Source organism: Motacilla alba, chromosome 6, assembly GCF_015832195.1.
Source record: "Motacilla alba alba isolate MOTALB_02 chromosome 6, Motacilla_alba_V1.0_pri, whole genome shotgun sequence".
Lineage (NCBI taxonomy): Eukaryota > Metazoa > Chordata > Aves > Passeriformes > Motacillidae > Motacilla > Motacilla alba.
Genome location: NC_052021.1, coordinates 10,652,407 through 10,675,731, shown reverse-complemented (window position 1 = coordinate 10,675,731; position 23,325 = coordinate 10,652,407). Strand labels below are relative to the sequence as shown.

The following is a 23,325-nucleotide window of genomic DNA, read 5'->3' as shown; positions in this document are numbered from 1 at the left end:
TTAACTATTTAGCAAATACTGCATTAAATAAAAGACTTAGCATAGGTTTTTTTTTTTCCCTGAGTAAGCTATTTTAGCAATTTAGTCATAGGAAATATGTGCCACACGTTCTTTCAGCCAGTGCTACAGAAACTCCATAGGCTACATTGGCTGGCATCCTGTTGGTATGGACAGCAATAAACTGTATTGATATTAACTTGCCAAAATTGCTTGTAACCATTTTAGGTTCCTGTGTCTTTTGCCATTGGATTTTGGCACTTGTATTTAGCAAAATATTTTTTGCTGCCAAATCTTTGCAGCCTCACCTTTGTCCCTGAGGGACAAAAGAGATTGTTTAATGCACTCTTGTCCTAGTATCAAGCCAACTTTAAATGCATTCCGTGGATCGTTTAAATGCATTCTTAAAAAAAAGTATTTTACACAAGAACTTAGAAATGCTAGACTTTTAGTCTGTGCATAATGTCATGCTGTTCAAGAATATGCTCCAAATATTCCAGAAACAACTTGTCTCTTCTTCAATATGTTTTTAGCTTTAAAAAAATTATATATTTTGAGGTTAGAGGGCTTTGTAGTACAAAGAACAAGGTGTCCTCTCTCATTTGTGAATTATCAATGCTTACTATATTTTATACACTGTTTTTTCAAATATTCATATTTAGAAGTGTTTAAATATATTGTATGGGACTATTAATAGGATATAAATAATTTCAGTGTCTTGTAATAAAAAATGTTGTATAACTTAGACAAGAAACAGTCAGTACTCACGACCACATGCTTTACTTGGCCAGTTTCAAATGCTTTAGTATTTTTGAGGGGTGCAAGTAAAACCATATCAGCTGCCAACAAATATAACAGCTTAAAATATAAGGGGCAAAATCTGAGGTTAGAGAAATGTGTATACTCCATTTGAAGAATCTCATACTCAAATTAAAAAAAAAAAAATTAATTTCTATTTAGTTTTAAGAAGACACTGACAACCATATTTTGGAGAGTTTTGTTTAAAATTAAAAATCAAAAGCACTCCCATGAAATTGTGGAGATAAGTGTTGTGTAATGTGGAGGATTTCCTTCCACCTTTTTGGCTTATCACCTATTACACTGACAGAACAGAACAATTGCTGCCAGCTAACAACAGGGTTTTGAAGCTTGTTGCCAATCTCAATGTGATAAATGAATCAGTCCTTTTCTCCAGCTGTCACATTTCATTACTTATTTCAATTCACTTTGCTCGCATGAGGTCTTTTTACCTTGTAGTTTTGACACAATTCTGCTATTTTAAAATCACACCAGTCTGTGAACTTGTAGTAACTGGTAACATTTGAAAAACAAGACATTACCTGCAAAATGTGATGCCAATTCATGTCTGCTACAGCTTACAAGAATGGATTGCAGTGTTTTCAAAATACGCCTCCCACTCTGGACATGGGATTTCAGCAAAGTTCTTTTAAGAATTCCTTTTGCAATGGGAATTTCAGTTCACATGAAACTAAAGTGAAGGAGACAGGTTAAACAGGCCCTTTTAAAAGCCTTGTGTGTGCTGGGAGTCAACTTCTGTGCTGCATTATTTATGAGCAGGGGATATGTTGGCGAGCTGGTGGTCTGGACAATACATTTAATGTCTGGGTGGTACTTCCCTCACTCCCAGTGTCCTGTGGCTCTATTTCCTTGAAATGAGAATAATGCAACCCTTATCTTTCATGCACATTGCATTTAGACTTTTCTATTTCAGTAACAAAACTTGTGCCACTTCAAGGGATGTTCACATTGCTGGGATATTTTCTTTCCTTTACACATGAGCAGAGAGAATCTGGATGGAAAATATGCCAGATAATCTGGTAAGGATTGTAATGGGTGACAGAACCTCAGTGATCCCCAATACCAGTGTTGTTAATGAAATGAGCATTCATTCTGTCAACTGCTGACCAAAAGATTTTCAAAGCTTTTTGAACAATTTTAATCTTTCCCTGAAGAGCTTTTGGTATGTGTGTATGCTCATATGATGCAGAGAAGCCTGATTTCCAAGAGGGATGGAAAGAAATCCACCTGTATTTCTAGATTTTAAGTGCAAAAATCCGTAGTTGTGTGCGTATGCAAAACATACCCACGGTGGGATTATAATCCACAATTAAGGCTCCTCTAATAGAAATGCTCATGCATGCACTAATGAATTGCATTTGCATGAAGTGTGTGTCTGTCTATCTAGAAATGTATGCAATAAAACAGTAGGTGGGGCTCTATCATTTATTCAGTAATTAACTTTTTCGCTTTTCTGAGATGAATTAAATGCTTTTTCTGGGGAGGACTCAAGATGTAGTCATGGGTACATATCAGAGCCAGCTAAAATGCTGAGTAATCTAACATTCTGTACCCTGACCATCCACCCACACTCTCCAGTCTCGTGTGGCTGCTATCTGCTCATTTTTTTCCCACTGGGGAGGAATGCAAGAAAAACAGCCTTTAAAAAGCTGTTTTTTACTTTCTTTGCTTTTACAGTTTATAAAATACTATTGGTGACCTCTTACTGTGAAGTAGGAAACTTTGCAGAGAAAAGAAATTCATGTTTTCCTCCCTAAAGGTGAAGTGCCTCAGAAAACACTGACTAGCTTGTGGTGGCTGCCTATTGTCCTTAAGGTTAAAGGTAGCAGTCCTTTGGCCATTCCATGGCATCTTTCCTTTCCTTACCAACAGCAACAGGCTGTCTAGGAAGCTGTTCCTTCCTGTGCTCCCTCCTTGGCTTATTCTCTCTTTGTCTTTTTTACTAGGAATAGTGCTCCCTAACCTGTTGCCAAGACCTGAATCCTGCTTACCAAAAAATATAAAGCACTACAAAATTCTGCATTTCTCAAGAAGAGGCTCCAAGGCCTCCAACATTTAAAAGATTTTTTAGATTTTCCTTTTCTCCCCAAAGAGCTGTAACAGTAATATTCTTTCATGGGGAAGGACTTGCTGAAGAGATGCTTCCAACAGCTTCTTAATCTTCTAAAACCTGTGGCAACTATATTGACAAGAGGCTGCTGCTGCTGCCCTTATATATATTTGCGAGCTATTACTTCATCAAATTGTTGGAGGGGCGTGTGTTTATCCTTCCAGAAAGTTTTTTCCAGCACTTCACTGATGTGTCTGTATGGGACATCAAAGTTCAGGAACTGAGAATTATGAATATCAGAGAACTGCACTAAACCCTCTGCCTTTCTTAGTTCTTATAAATTCTGAATGCTTCCAGTGCTTTCAAATTCCTATTTTAATAAGATTTTTTCTGAATTTTAAGATCAGATATGCAATACACCAGAAATAATAAAACCACTCATAGCTGAGAAACATCACAGCAATACTTTGTGATAAAGGTAAATGGTTCTGATTCCAGCTCAGATCCTTTATGAAATGAGGGGATTTTGCTGTTGGAAATGATCATGTTACCATGAAGACATTGAGCATTCCCTCTGACAGTTGCAAATGTATGGAAATTCACACCTGTGCTCTGGAGGTGGAATTTCACAATCCTTACAATGAGTATCTGCTTTCTCTGAGAGAAATGACCAAAGGTTTCACCCCAGGGCAATTACACAAGTGCCCATGCAAAAATCAGTTTTCACACAGGGGAAACTGCAGGAATAGCTTGAGTGTTAGCCAAATGAAGCACAAGTATCAGGCCACACATGGGAATAGAATGCTCCATTCTTTCCTGTTCAAGGAAAAAAATATATTTTAAATTATTGCCCTTCTGAAGGAGAGGGTACACAGGGTGCTGTGTATCAGCCATTCACTAAAAATGATAAATGTGTATTACTGCAAGTGCCTCTCTATATGTCTCTAACTGCATCAGATGACATTGCTTCAACTGTGCTTTGGCTAAAAATATGGCTTTACATCTAAAGTTCCATCTGTGTTGTTGTAACGTAATTCAGCTGCAGAATGCGAACTCCCTGTATCTTTGTACGGGGAAATATCAAGGAGAGTGAAGCAAAGAGCAATTTTATCCATATATGAAATATACTTATGTAAGGTTCTAATCTGGAAATCATTTTTGTGGACAAGGGAAAAAGCCCCTAATGAATAAAATTTTGTGCTCAGGAGGGCCAATTCAGTATTTCTCTTTAACATGTCATCCAGCATTTCAATCTGAGTAGAAAAAAAAAGCTATTCCATTTTAAGGAGGCTTTCAAAAATTTGGTTGCCTTCCAATTTCAAACAAATGCTCAAATCTTTACATTTTCTTCCAGGTCCAATTAGAATTGTAGGGCGAGCTTGTCTGGGAGGTTGTACTTGAACAGAGAAACTAAAATGCTGGAAATCCCAGACTCCAAAAATATCTACATGGCTGCAAGTGAGGTAGCTCAGAGCAGCTGGCTCTAAGAATAGGAACAAGCAGAAGCCTGCTTGTGTGTGCCTGGTCTAAGCTCTGCTCAGCTCCAGCTGACCCTGTCAGTGCTTGTCATTGACTCTGATGCACACAAGACAGTCTCAGCTGCACAAACTGTTTTTGATCTTTTCACATTTCCAGGTGAGTATATGTGTATTCTGATTTGGTGTACCCTGATTTTCTGTCAGCTGAACTGTCAGTTCATTTCAGAAACCAAATATATAAATGCACGTGGTTGCTGCAGTCTTCCAAGATTTTAGAAGCATTTTATCTATCTGGAATGCTGCACTGGTTCTCATCATAATTAGTAACATGGTTGCATTACGTTTTGGAAGCATTGGCTATAAAAAAAATTTCATCTATAAATTTTTCATTGGCAATGAAAAATTTGGTCCAGAATGTTTTGGGGTCTAAAATGGATTCAGAAAGCAATATTCTCTCATTTCTGTGCAAATTTCCTGGTAGATGCTGTCACTGCAGGTGTACTTTGGATGAGATTAACAGCCATAACTTCTACAGGAAGGTGCCGTGCGTGACGTGACAATTGGCATTTGTCTTGAATTGAAATCTGTCTGACTGCTTGAAGGCCTGCATACAGATGTGTGATCATATCCCTTACACAGACTTAAATGGGATAATTTGTGCTTATTCCCTGTGTTTCTTACCGGTTATCCCTTGTAAGAATCACAAGTGTTCATCATTCACAATTTACATTTCCCTTTGAGAACTTTTTGCATAGCTCTAGGATACTAAACCATTATTAAGCCGTATCATTTTTCAAGCTCTTTTTTTATTTCTTGGATGATATACCAATACCTAATTACCATTGCTACTCTGATGTGCTTGAAGCTGTGGGCTTTTTTTCCCTTACATGTAGCAGGTGAAAACACCCACGTTGTATAAAAATTCTGTTGCTTTCTCCTACATTTAGGTAATAATCATGTCATCAAAGCAGAAATTAGTGACTAGAACATTTAAGGCTGAATCCTGTCCCACTGAAATGATACTGAAATTATGTTCACTCTCATATCTCATTTTTCTGAAAAAGACAATTACACATGGATTTAGACTATTGCTGTCCTTTCTATGACCAATCAAGAATAGCATTTAAGAGGTTCCTAAACTCCAAAAACCTATTATAATCCTGAAAAGAAGCTTAGCAAGTGTAAAAAAAAAAAAAAGAAAACCCATTGAGTCCTAATTTTCTATAAAACTGAGGGGAAAGGGGTCTATGAATTCTAAGAAATGCAGTAATATATTTTATTAGCTGCAGTAATGTTATTCTGATCCATATGGTGACTGGAGAGAAGTGTTTTACAAAAAGTTCCAATATTGTTCTAGTAAATAAACTCTCAATAATTATTCTTGTCAAAGAAAAGCCTGGAGATGGACAACTAACTGATTGTGCAGAAGAAATTGGTGTGCAATACAGTTTCACCTTGAGGCCTTCTTGGCCTTGCACACAAAATGAAAAGCCATAGAAACAGAAGATCCTTGATCCAATCATTAACCTTACACTACTGAGTCCACCAATAAGCCATATCCCAAAGTACCACATCTCCATGTCCTTTGGCTGGTGACTCCCTCGATTCCCTGAGCAGCCTGTTCCAATGCCTGAGCACTCTTTCAGTGAAGAATTTTGTTCTCATATCCAACTTAAATGTCTCCTGGCATGACTTAAGGCCATTTTCCTTTGTCCTGTTGCTTGTTGTCTGCAAGAAGAGACCAATCCCCACCTGGCTGCCACCTCCTTTCACGGAGTTGCAGAGAGTGACAAGTCCCCTTTTCTCCAGGCTAAACACCCCCAGCTCCCTCAGTCATTCCACCCAGGAATTGTGCACCAGACCTCCCTTAGCTTCATTTCCCCCCCCTGCAGTGAGGGCCCCAAAACTGGGAGAGGATCTGAGCTGTTCCCTCTGCAGTGCTGGGTCCAAGGGCACCCCCTTGTGCTGGCCCGGCTGAGCCCTCTCTGCCAGGACAGCCAGAAGCAGTGAGGCATCTGCCCTTGCAATGCAGCAAGGCCTTGGGGATGCAGGAAATGTGGAAGCTGTCAGAGAGCTGAACTGTTAACTGAATTCTGCAAAAGTTCTGCCAGTGGGTTATGCTCTGTGGAGGACACCAAGCTTTGGGCTGGCTTGTGGGTTTCAAAGAATGAAATTATACTGTATTAGAACTAACTCCTCCTTTAGACTGAAATTTACTTTCCAATTTTAATTCAAAGTCGATGAAACTTTCATTCTCTTCAGGACAAATAATGATTATTCCATGTTGTCCTGTTTGTTTATTCATTGTCTGAATTCACTGCCTATCACTTCTTCATTTGAGACTTTCTGTTAAAAGCCTATTTTAGGAGTAGGAGTGACATTGGAGGGGGAGGAGGGTTAATTCTGAGTGGGAAATCTTCGGGATGTGCAATTGCAGACACACAATGATTAGGTCAAAGCTTCTCAATCAGATAGCAAGAGATGTTTACATTTGTATCATGCAAAGGGGTTAAACAAACCCTACGAATGATTCTTGGTTGGACTGTATCCACTAAGTGTCCTAGCAAGTTATTACTCTGTTCTGCAGCACATGCTGCAGGCCAGACACTTAAAAAACAGCCAACCAACCAAAAAATATGGAAAGGAAAAGGGGAAAAGGGAGGGAGAGGAAGGAAAACAGTAAATGCCTCTTAATAATGAATTTCTGCCAAACAAATTCCTTCAGTGTTAGATGCAACCTGGATATGAGACACAGTTAGATGACTTTTCGGATTGCTCTGTCAAACATGTCTTCTTAGGGTGTTAAAACAATGCTAGCACAAGTGATTTAAGAATAAATGGGTAGCACTGGCTAAAATTTAGACAGCTTGGATAGAGCTGCTCAGGAAGATATGGATCTGTGTGTTTGTGGCTGCATAATGGATGTGTAAATTACACAGTGTTCCGCAGTGGCAGACTGTACATCAATACTTTTACATTTATTTGCTGATATAAAGCTATAGTTTACAGCCTGTCAGGATGATATGCTAACAATTTAAGTACAGAGGCCTCATACAGCAAGGCAATTAGGTAAATTAAGTACATAAGCTTGAGTTTTATCCTAAGCCTGGGACCAATTACAATGAAATCAAGAAAACTGTTTCCATGTTACATTCTCATCACTGCCCAGCCCAGGAATTATTCTGCAAACAGCCCTGCAGTAATACTCTGTGTCTGGGACAGAATTGCTGATGTGAACCCCACTACAGCCCCTCAAGTAATATGTACTGGGAGAGACCTTTCTGTGTTCTGGCACTTGATGCTACCACTTACCAGGCTGATTTTGCATGTTACTAGGAAAGGCACCTCATCTGGATTTCTCCAAACTCATGTTAGGTCATAGAAAGGAGTTTCTGTAGCACTATTTTTTGATTGTGCTGTTTCCCAAAGAAATAGGTCTCATTCACCACCATCACAGAGGCTTTTCAGCATGAGGTTAAATTAAAAAAAAAAAAAAAACCAACAAAAAAACCAGAAAATGTTATGAATCAGAAATTTAGCCACAGAGTGTCAAAAGTAAACTATAAAAGAATAGGAAACTCAAAATCTATCATCAACTTCTTGTCCTACCTATGTCTTTTTATTTTAGAGTATCAGTCTGCTGTGCAAGCCAAACGACCCATTGTGTAATATTGGCTACTGTATTTCAGAGTATTCTTCTATCATTAGGCTGCTTTCATTTAATTTTTGTTTCCTACTGATTGCTCACCCTCTTAAATAGCTAGAAACTCTCTCTGGTAACAGGGGGTCTTGGTCTGCTGTGTCTATCTTTGAGCTGTGTGGACACATTAATAGCCCACCTGTGAGCTTTGATGAGGAGGATTCCCATGGCATTGGTACAGAGCATCACTGAAATCCTGACTAATCCACAAATTTACTTTTTCTTTTAAGAAAAGAATCAGCTGACCTATATTCATGAACGAATCATATTTTAACAAAAAAAACATTATAACATTTATTCTTGTTCTCAAAATGTCACGGTTTCTTCTGTCTTTTGTTTCAGTTGCATTTCTTAGAGCACACATGATGTATTTGGCAACAGCACCTCTTTTAGGGTTAGTATGTCACACAACCAGTGCAGAAAGACTGATTTAACTCAGTTGAGGGCTGAGATTTGGTTGACTAAATGTTACAGTTCCAATACCATCATTTTTACAGGAAAGAACAACCATTTTATGCCAGATAGTGAGAGAATGTTCCAGTTGGGTTTTTAGTTTTTACAAAAAAATCATTACCTGTGCCAAAATGCACTAGTTCCATACACTTATTTCCACCTTTCCTTAGGATACTGTATGCATTCTACAATGCATTTGGAAACTTGTGTTTTCCACGAGTTGTACAGATACCAAAATGTTAAATATGCAGGCTTCCTTGCCTTGAGCACTGTGAGTGGTTCATAAGAGCATCCAGGCTGCAGCTGTGTGGTGAAACAGAGCTTGGCAGGAAAGGTGGGACTATTGGAAAGCATTTAAGGTGATTTTCAGCTGCATCTTACTTCCAGCTTTTCATGTTAACTTCCTGGAGTCTTTTATTACTGTCAGGAATTATTAACAAGTGAAGATAACAGTATATAAACAAAGCATATGATAATTGTAGTCTACAAACTAGGAAATATTTCAGACTAAACTGCTTTGCAGGATACAAGAAATGCTAAAGTGGTGAAAGAGATTACTTGTCTCATCATCTTCATACACTGACAGTGCCTGACCTAATCCATTATCCCATCATCACTGGCATACAACAACAAAAGAGCTTCTTTTTTTTTTTACTATAAACCAGAAATTTAAACTTCAGGGAAAAAAAATAAACATGCCCATTAAAATCTCTGCCACTAGCTAGATTTATGATCTACACTTTAGGAAACATACACTGTAATTTAGTTTTAGAAAAATCGTGCTTGGATTTAAATAATGGGCCAGAACTCAAGTAATTTCTGCTATAATACTACTAATCTGTAAAATCCAGTATATATCCACTGTAACTGGAATCTAAGTAATACTTGGAAATGACAACTTCTAGTACATGAAGTGCCCAACCTTGTTTTCTGATGGACAATTATAATTTGGTCATAAGTAGTAGGCTGAGATACTTCATTCTGAATGTGCAGCCTTAGAGAGCTGTGCTGTCCTCCAGATATTTGCATTCTCTATGAGAGTATTCATTAGAATAAAAATAAATATCTGGAAATGTAGAAATACCTCTGTATGCAATTCACAATCTCAGTGCTTTCATGTGCACCTTTTCAGACACTCAGCATCCCTTTGATGAATTCCATAAAGCTAACCAAGTAAAAAAACTATTTTAATATATTGAAGAAAGGCTTTTGGTCTCTACATATTCATTTCTAGGGATCTAATTAAAATTGATTTTTCTGCTGTTGGATTTTAATGACATCCTATATTGTGGCAGCTTTTCCCTATGATTATTTCATAGTTCTGAATCAGGGATCATGTAATGTGCCTGGCAAGTTGACACCCATAATTTTGGGTCATAAATATTTAGATTTTCTGAGAGAGCTTAACTTGCTTTACCTACATTTTAAAAGTTGGTATGGTGTAGGCTTCACTCAGTTTGCTCTAATAAGTTGTGCAGTGTCGTGTCCTAACAATCCACTAAGCCGTAATCACTATTTGTATGCAAAGCATTGCAATTAGAGCAATTTTCTTTGCTGGTAGTTCTGAACCTAAAGGAAAACAAATTAGAATAAAAATGCAAGCTCTTCATACCTGAGTATATTGTACAGCATTTTAATATAAAAACAGACCTGCATAGCTTCAGGAAAAAAACCCCAAAAAACCAAAAAAACAGATTGCAATTACTCTTGCTCTCAGTTTTAATCTGTTTTTAAAAAATAAAAAAAACAAAAATCTCTATCTTTCTGGTTAGTTTTGGTTTTCAGCTACCTTAGCCATAGATTTATCTTCTCAATGTGTCTCAGGATTCTCAGAGAGATGAGGACTTGAAATTTAAAATTGAGTAATCTAAGTCTCTTGTTATTTTATAAAAATAGTGAGCATGGCCACTTGAGAGCTACTAGGTAATTCAGATTGTGTAGGCATGTCAATATTTGGCTCTTACAGTAGATCTGATTTACTTGACCAAATTGCAAACTTCATAGCAGCTTGATAATGAGAATATAAAATATTCTATATTAATAAGAAAGAGATCTTTAATTCAATAGACTCTGTATAAAACATGAGGCCAAATTACTGCACTGCCATAGGTCATATGTTGGAGCAACGATTTCAAAAATTTGTACTTTAGAATTTTCCTGTTTATAATTCAACTTCTCTTTTTGGTTGTTTTTTGATTGCTTACGTAAGTTTTTAAAAATAGACACAATAACTGCCAAACTAAAAATCTCTTTGGGATAAGAAAGATGATAGGACAGTTGTCAAATGGCGACTCTCCTTATCCTACTGGCTTTTAATGAAGAAAATAATTTCTAATTAAAAACCTTTCTGCCTCAGTAAGTAAAGGCCTGGAATGTCACAGGGAAGGAACCCCCATGCCATAACTCAGGGAAGTTCTCTGCTGAAGCAGGAACACTTTGCTGGCTTTAGGGGGGATGTTTTCCAGCACAGGTCCTGTGCATTTTTTGAAGAGTTTCCACACTATTTATACAACTTGTTCTTGGAGGACACTCTGCAGCACCACGCTCTCCTGACAAGGAACCTGGCATTTGTGTCGCAGGGCAGCGAGAACCACCAGTGTGTGCTAACAGTGATGTGCATGTGCAGTACAAGCCTGTCTTGCTAGCACTGGTTTGGGTTGGTACATTTTGCTTCAGAACTTCCTGAGCTGGTAGTATGCAGTGAAATCTGCTGCCTGCTCCTACAGACAAGTAATCTCTACAGCTTCACTTGAGCCAGTTCTCAGCTGCTCTGTGAAGACTGTGAGTAAAATCATGTTGCTGTTGAAATACAGAGAAGCTCTACTATTGACCACAGCTGGGACTGTGCTAAGATGCTGTCAGGTTTCTGACATTTAAACATCATCCTCACTTCTTGAATCTTACAACTGCAACTAAAATGTCGCAAAGTTTAAAAGGAAGGAATGTGTTTTTCCATTTGCATAACTTTAATGATCAAACTGATTTGAGCTGAACATTTCTTTCAAAGTTCCCACTTCAACTGGCATTGCTAGTGTAGAAATCACATGTATCTCAAAAGTAACATATTTTTGGAAAGTTCTATGTGATAGGAAATGTGGTCTCAAGATGAAAAGTGCTTTTCATCTTAGAAGTAATTTTTATCTCACTAGTGTGTAAGCAGAGTGCTGTGGAGGGAGTCAGACTGTGTACAGCTATGTGTATGTTTGCCTGCCTGATTTTTTTCTCACTCAATCAAAAGAAGCTTTTAGGATGAACAAGGAGGAGACAAAGCAAGGACCAGAGGCCAGACACCCAGGAGGTATGTTACCATACCAGGAGGTACATTACCTCCTAAGAATTAATGGTGGGACCATGGTGGGGAAATAATTAAAATTATATCACTGCTTAATCTAAAGGATTCTTAATCATTAAAAGCTTCCTCATTATAGAATAGAAGGACAGCTCAATATTTAAGGATAGTTCGTGCAAAATCAGGGAGTGAAGGCAGTGACTGAAATATAAATTTACAAAGCCTAGGATATCCCTGTGTTTGTGAGATGCAGTTGGTTTTCTGAGACCAAAGGTTAAAGATTTTCTGTTCTTCGTATGCATGCCTATGTATACTTTTGAATCTATAGATGCAGCATATTTATTTTTAGGGGCAATTTTCTATTAGAAAGCTGTTTGTCACCAGCTGCTTGGGAAAATTTCTTGTGATGTCAGTGCAGCTTGGTTTGCACAGCAGGGTTGAAGAATGGAGGCTGAATTTGAGGGCTCTGTGCAGAACATCTGATTCTAGGGCATATCCTCAAGAGGGCAGAAGTAATGAAATCTATAAGCTGATATTTCCTTGCCTTCAGAAGGAGGATAGAAACTACACCTGGACTTTTACAATTCTAGAAATTAAGTTTAACCTTTTTTTCAGGCACATCAATTTGTGCAAGTTAGGTTTACACAGAATTCATACAATTCACCAGAAATTTTAATGGAAACATGCTCTGCAGCACTTTTGACACAGATGCTTTATATAAGACGTCCAGATAAACAATGAAAATTAAGAGTTAAAGCACTATTGTTTGAACAATATTTTGCTGCATTGTGGAGGTTGTTATGCTGTACTAAATTCTAGGGGAGAATATAGGAAGTGAAGAAATAGCAGAAGAGAGCAGCTTATGAGAGACCTTGGGGACACTCATAATACCCTGACCACAGGTTTGGATGATGAGGGAGCTATAAAGTCTGAAATCTTAATTTCTGACCTCTGAGTACACACTTACCATTCTGCTGAGCTTGATTCTCTGATTATAGAGAGATTGACTGAACAGAGAGGTTTCTCCTCAAAAAGGTTCAATACCTCAAAAGAGATGAAGGAAAATGTGAATGGCTGTGTAGAACAAATGAGTAGCTGAGCAGTGTGACAGCTTTGATGACAGCTGTTTTAAATAAAAATCTTCCTTTTGCACAGAAAAGAGATCCAAAAATTCTGGCCCCAGTTTGAGATTGGGAGCTTACATGATTTTGTTCTCAAGAAAAACCATTTTAGAGCTGGTTTTTTTTTAGGGTTCCTCCATGCATCCCAGTTGATGGTGAAAGATATGCTTCAGTTTCTGACTGCCAGAATCTTCTGGTGGGCCATGGATGCTTAATTTGACCTTAAAATATGATTCAATAAAGTGGTTCTGCATTTAGTTTCTTCTAGACCCAGCAATATTTGCATATGTATATTTGTATGCAAAACTGAGCTGTGGAATCTCTTACTAGCTCATTGGTGTCTGCTTTGGTACCAAATGGGACAAAGCCACAGAGCTTTGTTCCACAGCCAAGGGACAAATTCACATATTCTGTTTACTCCACAGTTTTAACATTTCCTTCTCAAATAGATCTACATTTACACACCAATACATGTCTACATTGATATCTACATTGAAAAATTTATTCAGCAGCTGTCTTGCTCTGGGCATTGTTTTACTCCTTATTGCCCCACTCCTGGTGTCTGTCCACGTGCAGTTATCACAGAACCATAGAGTGGTTTGTGCTGGAAGGGACATTTAAAGGTCCTTTGTTCCAATTCCCCTGATGAGCAGGGACATCTTCACCTAGACCAGGTTGCTCAGAGCCCCATCCAGCCTGACCTATTCCAGTGATGGGGCATCCCACACCTTTCCGGGCAACCTGTTCCAGTGCGTCACCATCCTCAGGGTACAAAATTTCATCCTTAGGCCCAGTCTAAAGCTACTCTCTTTTGGTCTAAAACCATTCCCTCTTCTCCTATCACAGCAGGCCCTGCTGAAAAGTCTCTTCCCATCTTCTGTATATTTTAAGTGCTGAAAGGCTGCAGTGAGGTCTCTCTGGAGCCTTCTCCAAACTGAACCAGTCTCTCAGCCTTTTCCTCACAGAAGACATGGTCCATCCCTCATCTTCAGGGCAGATGTGCTCTTGGTGAAGCTGTCCTGAATCACTGTGCCTTAGCAGAACTTCTAGGAGGATCTGTTCCACAAATTTCTCAGGCATGGAGATGAGGCTGGCAGGGCAGTCTCCCAGAGTCCTCCTTTTTATCCATTTTGAAATGGGTGAGATGTTTCCATTTGTCCAGTCACCAGGAACTTTACCTGGCTGCTGTGATTTTTCAAATATCATTGAGAGTGGCTCGGCAACCACGTCAGCCAATTTCTTCAGGGCTCTCGGGGCGTCTTATCAGGTCCCATAGACTTACACATGCATACCTAAGTCATTCAAAAATACATTCATAAATGCACAGCAGTGATAAACCCATCTGATTTATTTTCCATAACTCTTTATGCTGGTGTAGCTAGTTATAGAAAAGTTCCTCAGAGTTAAGCAGGGGCACTAAGAAAAAAATTTCTTCTGGCTCTTCTGTTGAAGGAAAAAACCCCATGTTTTTCCTTCAGAGTTGAAATCGACGAAGAGTTGAAGTGCTTGGAAAATTTGACTGATTTCATGGATGTCTCAAAGCTTTAAAGATGAAAGATACAGTTTTTCTTCCTGATTAAGCTATCAGAATTATGAGTTCCTGTGGGCTTTTTCTACTTCAAAGGGTCATTCTAATATAACTGGAAGGATGGATGCCACAACATTATTTCCATTAAGTTTGACAGAATGAACTCCCGTAGTTTTATGTGAAGGACAAGGAGATTGTTCCCCTTGGCTTTTTCTACTTGTTTTCTACCTGTTGCTTTTCTGGACATTCAGGGCAGCTTTGAAGAGGTTCCTGCAAAACTGCTGAACCTCCTAAAGCTGTCGGTATCTGACATCCAAAATATCCAGCAAATAACACATAGCAGCAGTGTTCTCTGCACTGGGTAGAAGTTACATGGGACAGCAAAGAATGTTCAACTGAAAATGGAAAGATCACAAAGTCTGAAATATTATATATATTAACTTTTTTTCTTTAAGTTGGATCAGGTGTCCTTTCTGGGATGGAAAAAGTGTAGATTTTCAGGAAACGTTTAGAAATAAGTCATAATAGTAAATAATTTAAACTTTCTTGTCTATTAATGACGGCTTCATAGGCTTTTCCACTTGCTGGTGTCACTCTTCTGTCACAGATCTTGGAAAGATGTGAATTTTGATTTAGGGCTCAGTCCAAGACAGACTGCAGTATACTGAGAGATTTCTGCTGACTCCATCACGCTTTGGAGCAAGCCCTTTTCATGGCATTTTCATGTTTGCTTTCAATTATTTCTTTCTCTGGCATCCTAAATTGATGCTCCTGATAAAAATCTCAGGGGTTACAAAGGCTTGAAGAGTAATACGTTCATTTCTCTTATGCTGCAGTGGCTTCAATATGTCACAAGGGCATTGTTAAGACTAGTCACTATATTTCTCAGTCTGAAATCATTATTGTGTTCTTAAGGGACTGATACAATATGACTAAAATCAGAATTTAAAAAGTACTTGCCAAACAGAATTTATCCCACTGAAATCCTTAGAATCTATGGTCAGTTAAAAGTAGAGAACATTGAAAATTCAGTTTGTTAAAAAGTGAGTCAAGCATTTAGGATTTCAGTTATACAGCAAGAAATTCCTCTAAGGAAAGTGGTTTACTAGTATTTCCTGACTGAAACATGTTTTGTAGAATTTGGGGTGTGAGATTTTTTTGTTAATATCACGTCATATTTAATTTCATCATTACAAACCATGCCAAGATAAATATTTGAATTGTATATATTCATTGGTGCACATTTAAGTGTAATTTAAATATTTAGTGGCAGCCTGGGCATTTGCAAATTGCCTACACATAACTTGGGTCACCTAGGGCTGGTGGCTGTTGAGGATGAACCAACACACTTGCACTGTGTGACAGGATAGGTCTCTCTTACCCAATTAATTTAGCCACGGGGTTGTTATTCAGAGTTTACATTGCAGTGAGGGAGAGCAGCCTCTCCTTAACCCAAAATGAAGTGTCACTCATCTCACACCTGTCTGAGACTGACACTGCAATCGAGCAGGCTGCTCACATCTCAAATGGCTGCTGTGCTGTGCAGCTCTGCACTGCATTTCTCACTTGTTGCACCTGGGCGCCAGGAGAACTCCTGACACCCCGTGTAAGAACTCAAAGGAATACTTTAGGTACCACATTGCAAACAGGTCCCTAGCCCAACTCCCCTGAGGATGGCTGAGTAAAGCTTGGTCTGTCTTGTGTAGTGGCTGTTTTAGCAATCAGCATGGGGAGGAGCACTCCAGTTCTGGAGAATGGCATTGGTGGAATGCTGGCTGTGCATTTCACCTGGAACAGGGAATACACTTACATGCTTGAAGGAACTCGTGGGTTTCGGGCTGTAAATCCCCCCGGCTAGCTTAGGATTTAAGCCCGCACGGATCCTACATGGACGAAGTAAACGAAGAGAAGCGCTCTTTCTCCACATGGTTCCGATGTCCTGTTTATTAGCTGGAAGGGGACATCTACATCGTAGGGTTTCCAGGTGAAGAAAGAGGAAGAGCTCCAAACCCAAGGGACATTTATACCCACGGAATGGGAGGCGGGGACGGAAGGCCACAGCCAAGGGGACACCAGTGAGGAGGGGCGAAGGGAAGGGCTGCAAGGGACAGACCACCGTACCAAGGGAACAACCATCTGAGGGAAGGGGGGAAACATTTGTATAACACAACACCCAGTGCAGCATCCAAATAACAATCTAGTGCATCACAACACATGCTGACCTCAGACAAAAGCTAGCAAGGTTTTCCCTGCCTGTGAGCTGACCACTAGAGATCTGTATGATGTAGCTGAGCTGGATGAAAGCTAAGAGGAAGAATTAGGTAAAGAATATTTAAATGCCCTAGTTTGGGAAGCAGCGTAACACCTATTTATATAACCAGCCCCAATTCAGGCATCCTTTGGGAAATTCTGTTTTATTCACCACATCCACCTGCTGAAGTACCAGAAAACAGCAGGTGAGGTGGGTGCTGGAGCAACTCACAAATTCTAGACTGGTTATGCTCTCAGGGGCTGATTACACCATAAAGCAAAGTAACTCTGGAGGTTTTGTTGCTCAAAACTTCAGACGATACTTACATGGGATAACAAGGAATGTCTTCAGTGTTTTGTAAAGCTGGAGAGGAAAGAAAGGCTTTTAACTGTGTGTGCATGCAGGACTGGGATATAGGCATCCCACATGCATATTGTTTACATGCTGAAATGGACGTACCTCCGTTTCATGGCTCGGATTTTTCAAATTTGAATTTCTGCTGCTTTTGTTGGCTCTTCCAAAGATAGTTATCCTGAGGTTTTTAGATCCGATTCCATGATAACAGTTAAACAATAATCTAACTCCCTTAACTCACCCATTACATTTCATTATTTGACATAATGGCTGTAGGCATGAGTGAAGCCAAGCAGGAACAGCACCCTTGTAGCACAACCATTAGCTGGGCCATACCTACTGACAGCCAGAGCAGAACCTCCTGTGATAAACAAAGGGATTCGTGCATAACTGCTGTACCTGTTACATGTGTCACACCAGTCCTTAAGAAAATACCACTTCTGACTCCATCATAGATAAGTAATTTTAATCCACTCCAGTCACAGATGTCCTCAAGGAGACACTACAGATTTCTTTGCATATTATGAAGAAAAGTCAAGAAAAACAAATTACATATTGTTTTCTGATCGTGATAAACATATTTCCAGAAAAAGTAAAGGCGTTGGGCTATGATACAAAATGAGTAGGAAGAAATGCAAGTGAGAGCTACCAAATACCTACGTAAATTAGAATTAATGCATGGAACAGATTCAGTTTAACAAGAGTGGGCTGATTTGAGAAACTGATTATGATTTGAATATTAATTTTTAAGGACAGAGAAATAACCTAAAAGCATTCATAGACTGTGTTTTTGTATACATCATAGCATTTTAACTCATGACTAAGTTATTACAGGAAGACATTGCCTTCATTAAGGTGTCTGTCTAGATGGATGACTTTTTTTTTCCTAACTGTAGGATAACCTATTTGAAATACATTTGCATTTACTATGAGGTTAAAGGAAGCCTCTTGCATCAAGATCCATTTCATATTTTTAGACCAAAGAATTTTTTTCTAGAGGCTAATAGTCATTGGTAGGAACTTAATTAACATATCAGGGTAATGGCTGGTTTTAAGTAATTCACTCAAGTAAGGCACACTGAAAGCATTCCATGATCAATTTCAAGAATAGTTTGTCACCCTTCAATAAGAAAAGGAAATTGTAAGAAAAGAAGCCTGGAAATCTTTACTAATAATACAGGAAGTCCTCCAATATTAAACAAATGGCTACACTTGAGTGATCTTAATGGTATCACATCCTCATGTCTTCCATTAGAACCATTGCAAAATTTAGGAGCTGATATCTTGAAAATCTTAGTGGGTGAAGAAGTGCAGTTGAGACTTATGAAACTCTGAAGGAGTTCAGGACATAGTTGTGAGGAAAAATAAAAGCTCTCTGTCATGTAAGTGTTGTAAAACATTTTTGTTCTTCCAAGAAGCACGTACAAATTATTTGAGGATGAAAACAGAGTGATTCATACTGGGCTTAGTGAACTGCAATATGGTTATGGAAGAGGCAGGAGCTAAAGGATATTTGTAAAGGCAACACAAAGCAAATAGCAGGACGAAGGTATTCCAAGCTTACAAGGAAGGTGAGAACTTTGTAGGACACGCATTCACGACTGAAAGCACCTGGGTCCAGATTTCCATAAAATCAGTGGAAAAGATTCCCTGGATTTGCAAGACTTCCCCATCTTTCTCATTTGTTTACCTTGTTTGGCATCCATTTGTGGATGTGCACTTTCTACGTGCTTTTCCTAATCCTCTTTCCTCTTCACTAAAGGAGTAGAAACCCCTAAATTCTCCAATGTTTTCCAATGCCAAAGGTGGGGGGGGGTTAAGTGTTTAAATACTACTTTTACCTGATAAACCACTTCCACAGATATTCCTGATGGCTGTTAGCACAGAACTATCTTAGCGGAGCTTCTACACTCCAGAGGGAGTTCTTGAAGAGACAAGAATCTAGATATTTAGTTAATGTAGTATTGGTAATTTACATGGTATTAACATTCATTCTGGAGAAAAAAAAATCAAGCAGGTATGTTTCAGTTGCAATAATTTATCTATTTGTCTCTTTATACACAGAACAAATGCAGTTCACAGATTGTTTCCAACTTTTCCACCCACTTATCCTGTAGAAATATCAATACCCTTAAATACGTGACTAAGGAAATGATAGCTATGCATCAATACCAGAAAACGACACCAATAAGGTAACAGGTCAGACGAAACGGTTAAAAACATCTGTACATGCATAATTGTATAGAGCATTCTCTAAAATTTTGAAAATGGGGATTAAGCCACTTTTGGTAAACGGCTGTTAACCCTTCAGTGACCACCCTAGCTGATGAAATGTTCGTCCAATAATGAAAGTCCCCATTGTTGACTACGTTGAACTTGGGAATTCAACTTCGGTGTAGACCAAATAAGCCAGAGTAGTTCAGATATCCAAACTTGTCTGGCAACCTCAGTATGGTGCTGTGCCATGTTTCTCCCCAGCTGCTGCAGGGAGCGTCCTTTTGTTGCAGGTGTGTGGTGGGTTGTCGTGCTTTGTTTTGTTTCGTTTTTCTTCAGAGAATCCCATTAGAAACAAGAGCAACAAAATGCTGCCAATTGATACCTGTCGGATAGCGCCAAGGTGGGAGAACCCCTGTCCTGAGCCCTGGCCGTCGCTGGGCTCCCTGGCGGAGGTGTCTCCACCCCCGCGGCACACGCACCCCGCACCGCTCCCTGCACACAGGTCTCTGCTGCCATGCAGCACCAGCCTGCTGGATCGCTAGCACAGGATGGGTTCGGGAGCTTCGCCCCCACCCCGCACCCCCGCCCCTTCAGCTTTTTCTTTCCTTTCCTTTTTCCTTCCTCTCCTAGGCTCCGTTTGCCGTAGCATACACCCTCCCGAGGGGTTTGCCTGGATCATTTATTTATCTCGTGCGCATTAAGAAACCACCATTAGGCTTTGGTGGGAGGCGCCTTGCTCGGTGCGCGCTCGCCTGCCTCCGCGGCGCTGCCAGAGGAATACACAATCGAGCCGAAGCTGCAAGCTTGGCAGGAGCTGCCTTTGCGTGCCCATTTACTTGCCGGATCCGTATATTTTTTTGCCGACTGGGTCATTGCCGCTTCCCTCCAGGGTTTCATCTTAATTTTTATTTTTTTTTTTCCGTGTGTGTGGATTATTTAAATTTTTTTCTTTTTTTTTTTTCTTTTTTTTTTTTTTTTTTTCGGGAATCCTCGCCGGAGTTTTGATGCCGAGCCGGACTTAGCGCGGGCGCGGAGGAGCTGCGCGGAGCCGTGCCGAGCCGTGCCTCCTGCCCCGGGCCCCGCCCGCGGATCGGCCTCCCTGGCCCGGCGCCGGCCGCGGGTTGGCCGCGGGGCCGCGGAGTGGCGGGTGCGCTGCGCCGCGCCGCCGCCTCCCCGCGGAGCCGCCGAGGGATGCTGCTGCGCCGCGGCCGGGCATAGGCAGGAGCCGAGCGGGCGGGGGAGGGAAGGAAGGAAAGAAAGACGGAAAGAAAGGATCCCCCAAGCCCCGAGGGGAGAGGAAAGGCGAGAAGGTGCGTGAATGTGAAGGAATGTACCTGCACGTCGCCGGAGCCGCACGCTTGGGATAAAAAATAAATTAACCGAGGAGGCTGATCTCTGCGACTTATTACCCGGAAAAAAAAAAAAAAAAAAAAAAGGAAAAGCAAAGAAAAACCTTATAGCGGAGGGACAAGAAGAAGAGCGACGAGGCTGCAGCGAGCAGCGCTAGAGTCGGGCACCCGGCGGATGGCGCGGCCGTCCCGCTGACTCCGCGGCCGCGGGAGGCTGCGCGGGGCGGCGCGGCGCGGGGCATGCCGTGCCGGCGGCGTGACTGAGCGGGGCGCTCCCGCCGCCCGCTCCGCACCGCGCCGCGCTCCCCTCCGCTCTCCTCCGCCGCATGCCGCCGGCAGCCGCGGCGCGCTGATGCCCCGGGGCCGCGGCGGCGCTGCGGACGGCCCCTAGGATGAGCGAGGGGGCTGCCGGCGCCGCGGCGCCCGGGGCGGCGGAGGCGGCGGCTGCGGCGGGGGGCCCGGGCGGGGATGGGGCCGGGGGGCCGCCGCGGGAGCTGCGCTGCAGCGACTGCATCGTCTGGAACCGGCAGCAGACGTGGCTGTGCGTGGTACCCCTCTTCATCGGCTTCATCGGTCTGGGGCTCAGCCTCATGCTGCTCAAGTGGATCGTGGTGGGCTCCGTCAAGGAGTACGTCCCCACCGAGCTGATGGACGCCAAGGGCGTGGGGCAGGACCCCTTCTTCCTCTCCAAGCCCACCGCCCCCCCCCGCGGCGCGGAGACCACCGCCGCCGCCACGCCGCGGCCGCCCAGCCGTGTCAGCCCCCGCCTCACCACCATGAGCCGGGCTCCCCCGCGGCCCCCCGGCACCCGCGGCCCTGCGCGGGGCGGCCCGCGGCCCACCGCGGCCAGGCACCCCGTGTCGCCGCACACGGCGCCGCCCGCCAGCGGCCCCCCCGGCACCGCCGGCCGCGGCGCCCGGCCGCCGCCCGCCGCCCCCAGCACCCCGCCGCTGCCCGCCTGGCCCACTGCGGCACACGCTACCTCCTCCTACAAGATCTACGTCCACGACTCGGCGCCGTCCTGGACCTTGTCTCCCTTCCAGGAGTCGACCACCACCACGCCGGAGGCCAGCACGACCCCCAAAACCCGTAAGTGTCGCCCGCCGCCCCGCGCCCTCGGGCCGCTCCGTGCGCGCCTCGCCCCGTCCAGACCCGGCGTTGGCCGAGCGCCGGCGGGGTCGGGCCGGGGCGATGCGTCGGTGGCCGCCGTGTCGTTCCCGTGCGGTAGCTGCCGTGCGGGAAGCCGGAGAGCTCCGAAGTTTGCGCTTCTTTCTCCCTTCCCTGCTTGCGCCCCATTTTTTACCCCCGTCAAGTTCCCTGCTTGTGTGATGGATGTTGAGGCAAGAGCAGCCATTTGAGGAGACTGCTTTTAGTTGTGGTTTTAGGAAGGATGCAGACCCCCCTTTTCCCCTTCTAGGCTGGTCGTGAAAGGTACTTAGGAGATGCTGGGGGGGTGTCTGAGCGAGAGGGACCAGTGATGACCCCCCCCGGAAGGGACAGCGTGGAGAGAGTGGTCTTCAGCAGGTGCGGGCTGGACCGTGCATGTGCTTCTCTGCTGGTGACGGAGTTTGGCTTCCCACACCCTCGCCTCCCTTGAAACGAGGGCGGGCTCCGCAGGGATGCTCTCTCCGTCCCAGCGGCCGGCTCCTGAAGGAGCTGCGGCCAGATCCGCCAGGAAGGAGCCCGGGGCACCCCACGGATATGCAGACCCATCCCAGCCCTTTGCCGGCTCCCGTGTGTAGCCACAGCACCGTGTTGCCGTAACCGACTATTTTTTTTTTAAGCAGAGGAGGGGGCTAGTTCTCCGATTGATGCTTGGTGGCTGGTTCTTCCCACCCTCCCATGCACAAACCGAAGGATTCGGGCTAAAGCTGAAAATTCGTTTGGTCTGGGTGCATCAACTTTCAGCTTCTCAGAAAGGTTACTTAGGACAAATGCAATCCTTGCCAAAAGAACTTCTGCACGATGCTATTTAGTGAAATGCTCAGTTGTACTGTATTATAGTATTCTGCGCTTTCTTGGATGCAGTAGAGGTAGTGAAAAGCCGGGTGTCCTCCATTAACTCTTAGTTGCTGCTGCTGGGAACATCAGTTCGGTTGAATCCCTTTTACAGCCCAGGGCTCCCCTTTTGTATGCTACTGTAGGGGTGTTCTGCTGGAGGATTTTGTTGGAAAGCAATATGAACTTTATTTTGTCTATGAAATCTATTTGTTGATAAGCACTGGGGCAGAGAGGATAGGCAGCGCAAGCTGATCTTGTGAATTGACAAAATTGGGAGAAGAACAGCAAATTGGATGTGTATGGGTGGCTGGGTGGGTGTGCAGGTGGTGGATGGCTGGGAATGGTTAGGAATGAAACTGTCACTAAATCAGAAGAGCTAACAAGGCAATAACTCGTTTTGCCTGTGTGTGCCACAGTTACTGAGGGAGAAGCAGCCCTTACAGGTGTGTCCAAGCCTGTATGTTCTGTAGGTAGAACCTAAGGTAGTTGGAAGTTACCAGAAGGAAAATCTTTTGTGGAGCTCAGTGCCTGTTTCACTCAGGTGTGGGGAGCTGTATAGGGCACTTCTTAAAAACAAAACAGCAAATGAAGCCAGATTTCCAACCCATATGTCTATTCTCAATCCTCTCAACCAGATATGCTACACGGTTCTTCAAACTGCTGTGATGTGTGTATCTGCCTGGGCTTGCCAGGTGGGATCTGTCGGGGTCTAAATGCT

At 42.5% G+C, this 23,325-nt stretch overlaps 1 protein-coding gene across 1 annotated transcript in view; it reads left to right on the top strand.

The window, feature by feature from the left end:
* The first annotated feature begins 19,872 nt into the window (after positions 1–19,872).
* Positions 19,873–23,325, top strand: part of NRG3 (neuregulin 3) — a 352,731-nt gene continuing 349,278 nt past the window's right edge. The window contains exon 1 of the mRNA XM_038141232.1: positions 19,873–21,695. Within this exon, the coding sequence (XP_037997160.1) occupies positions 20,999–21,695 (697 nt within the window). The 5' untranslated portion in view covers positions 19,873–20,998. The remainder of the gene's footprint in view (positions 21,696–23,325) is intronic.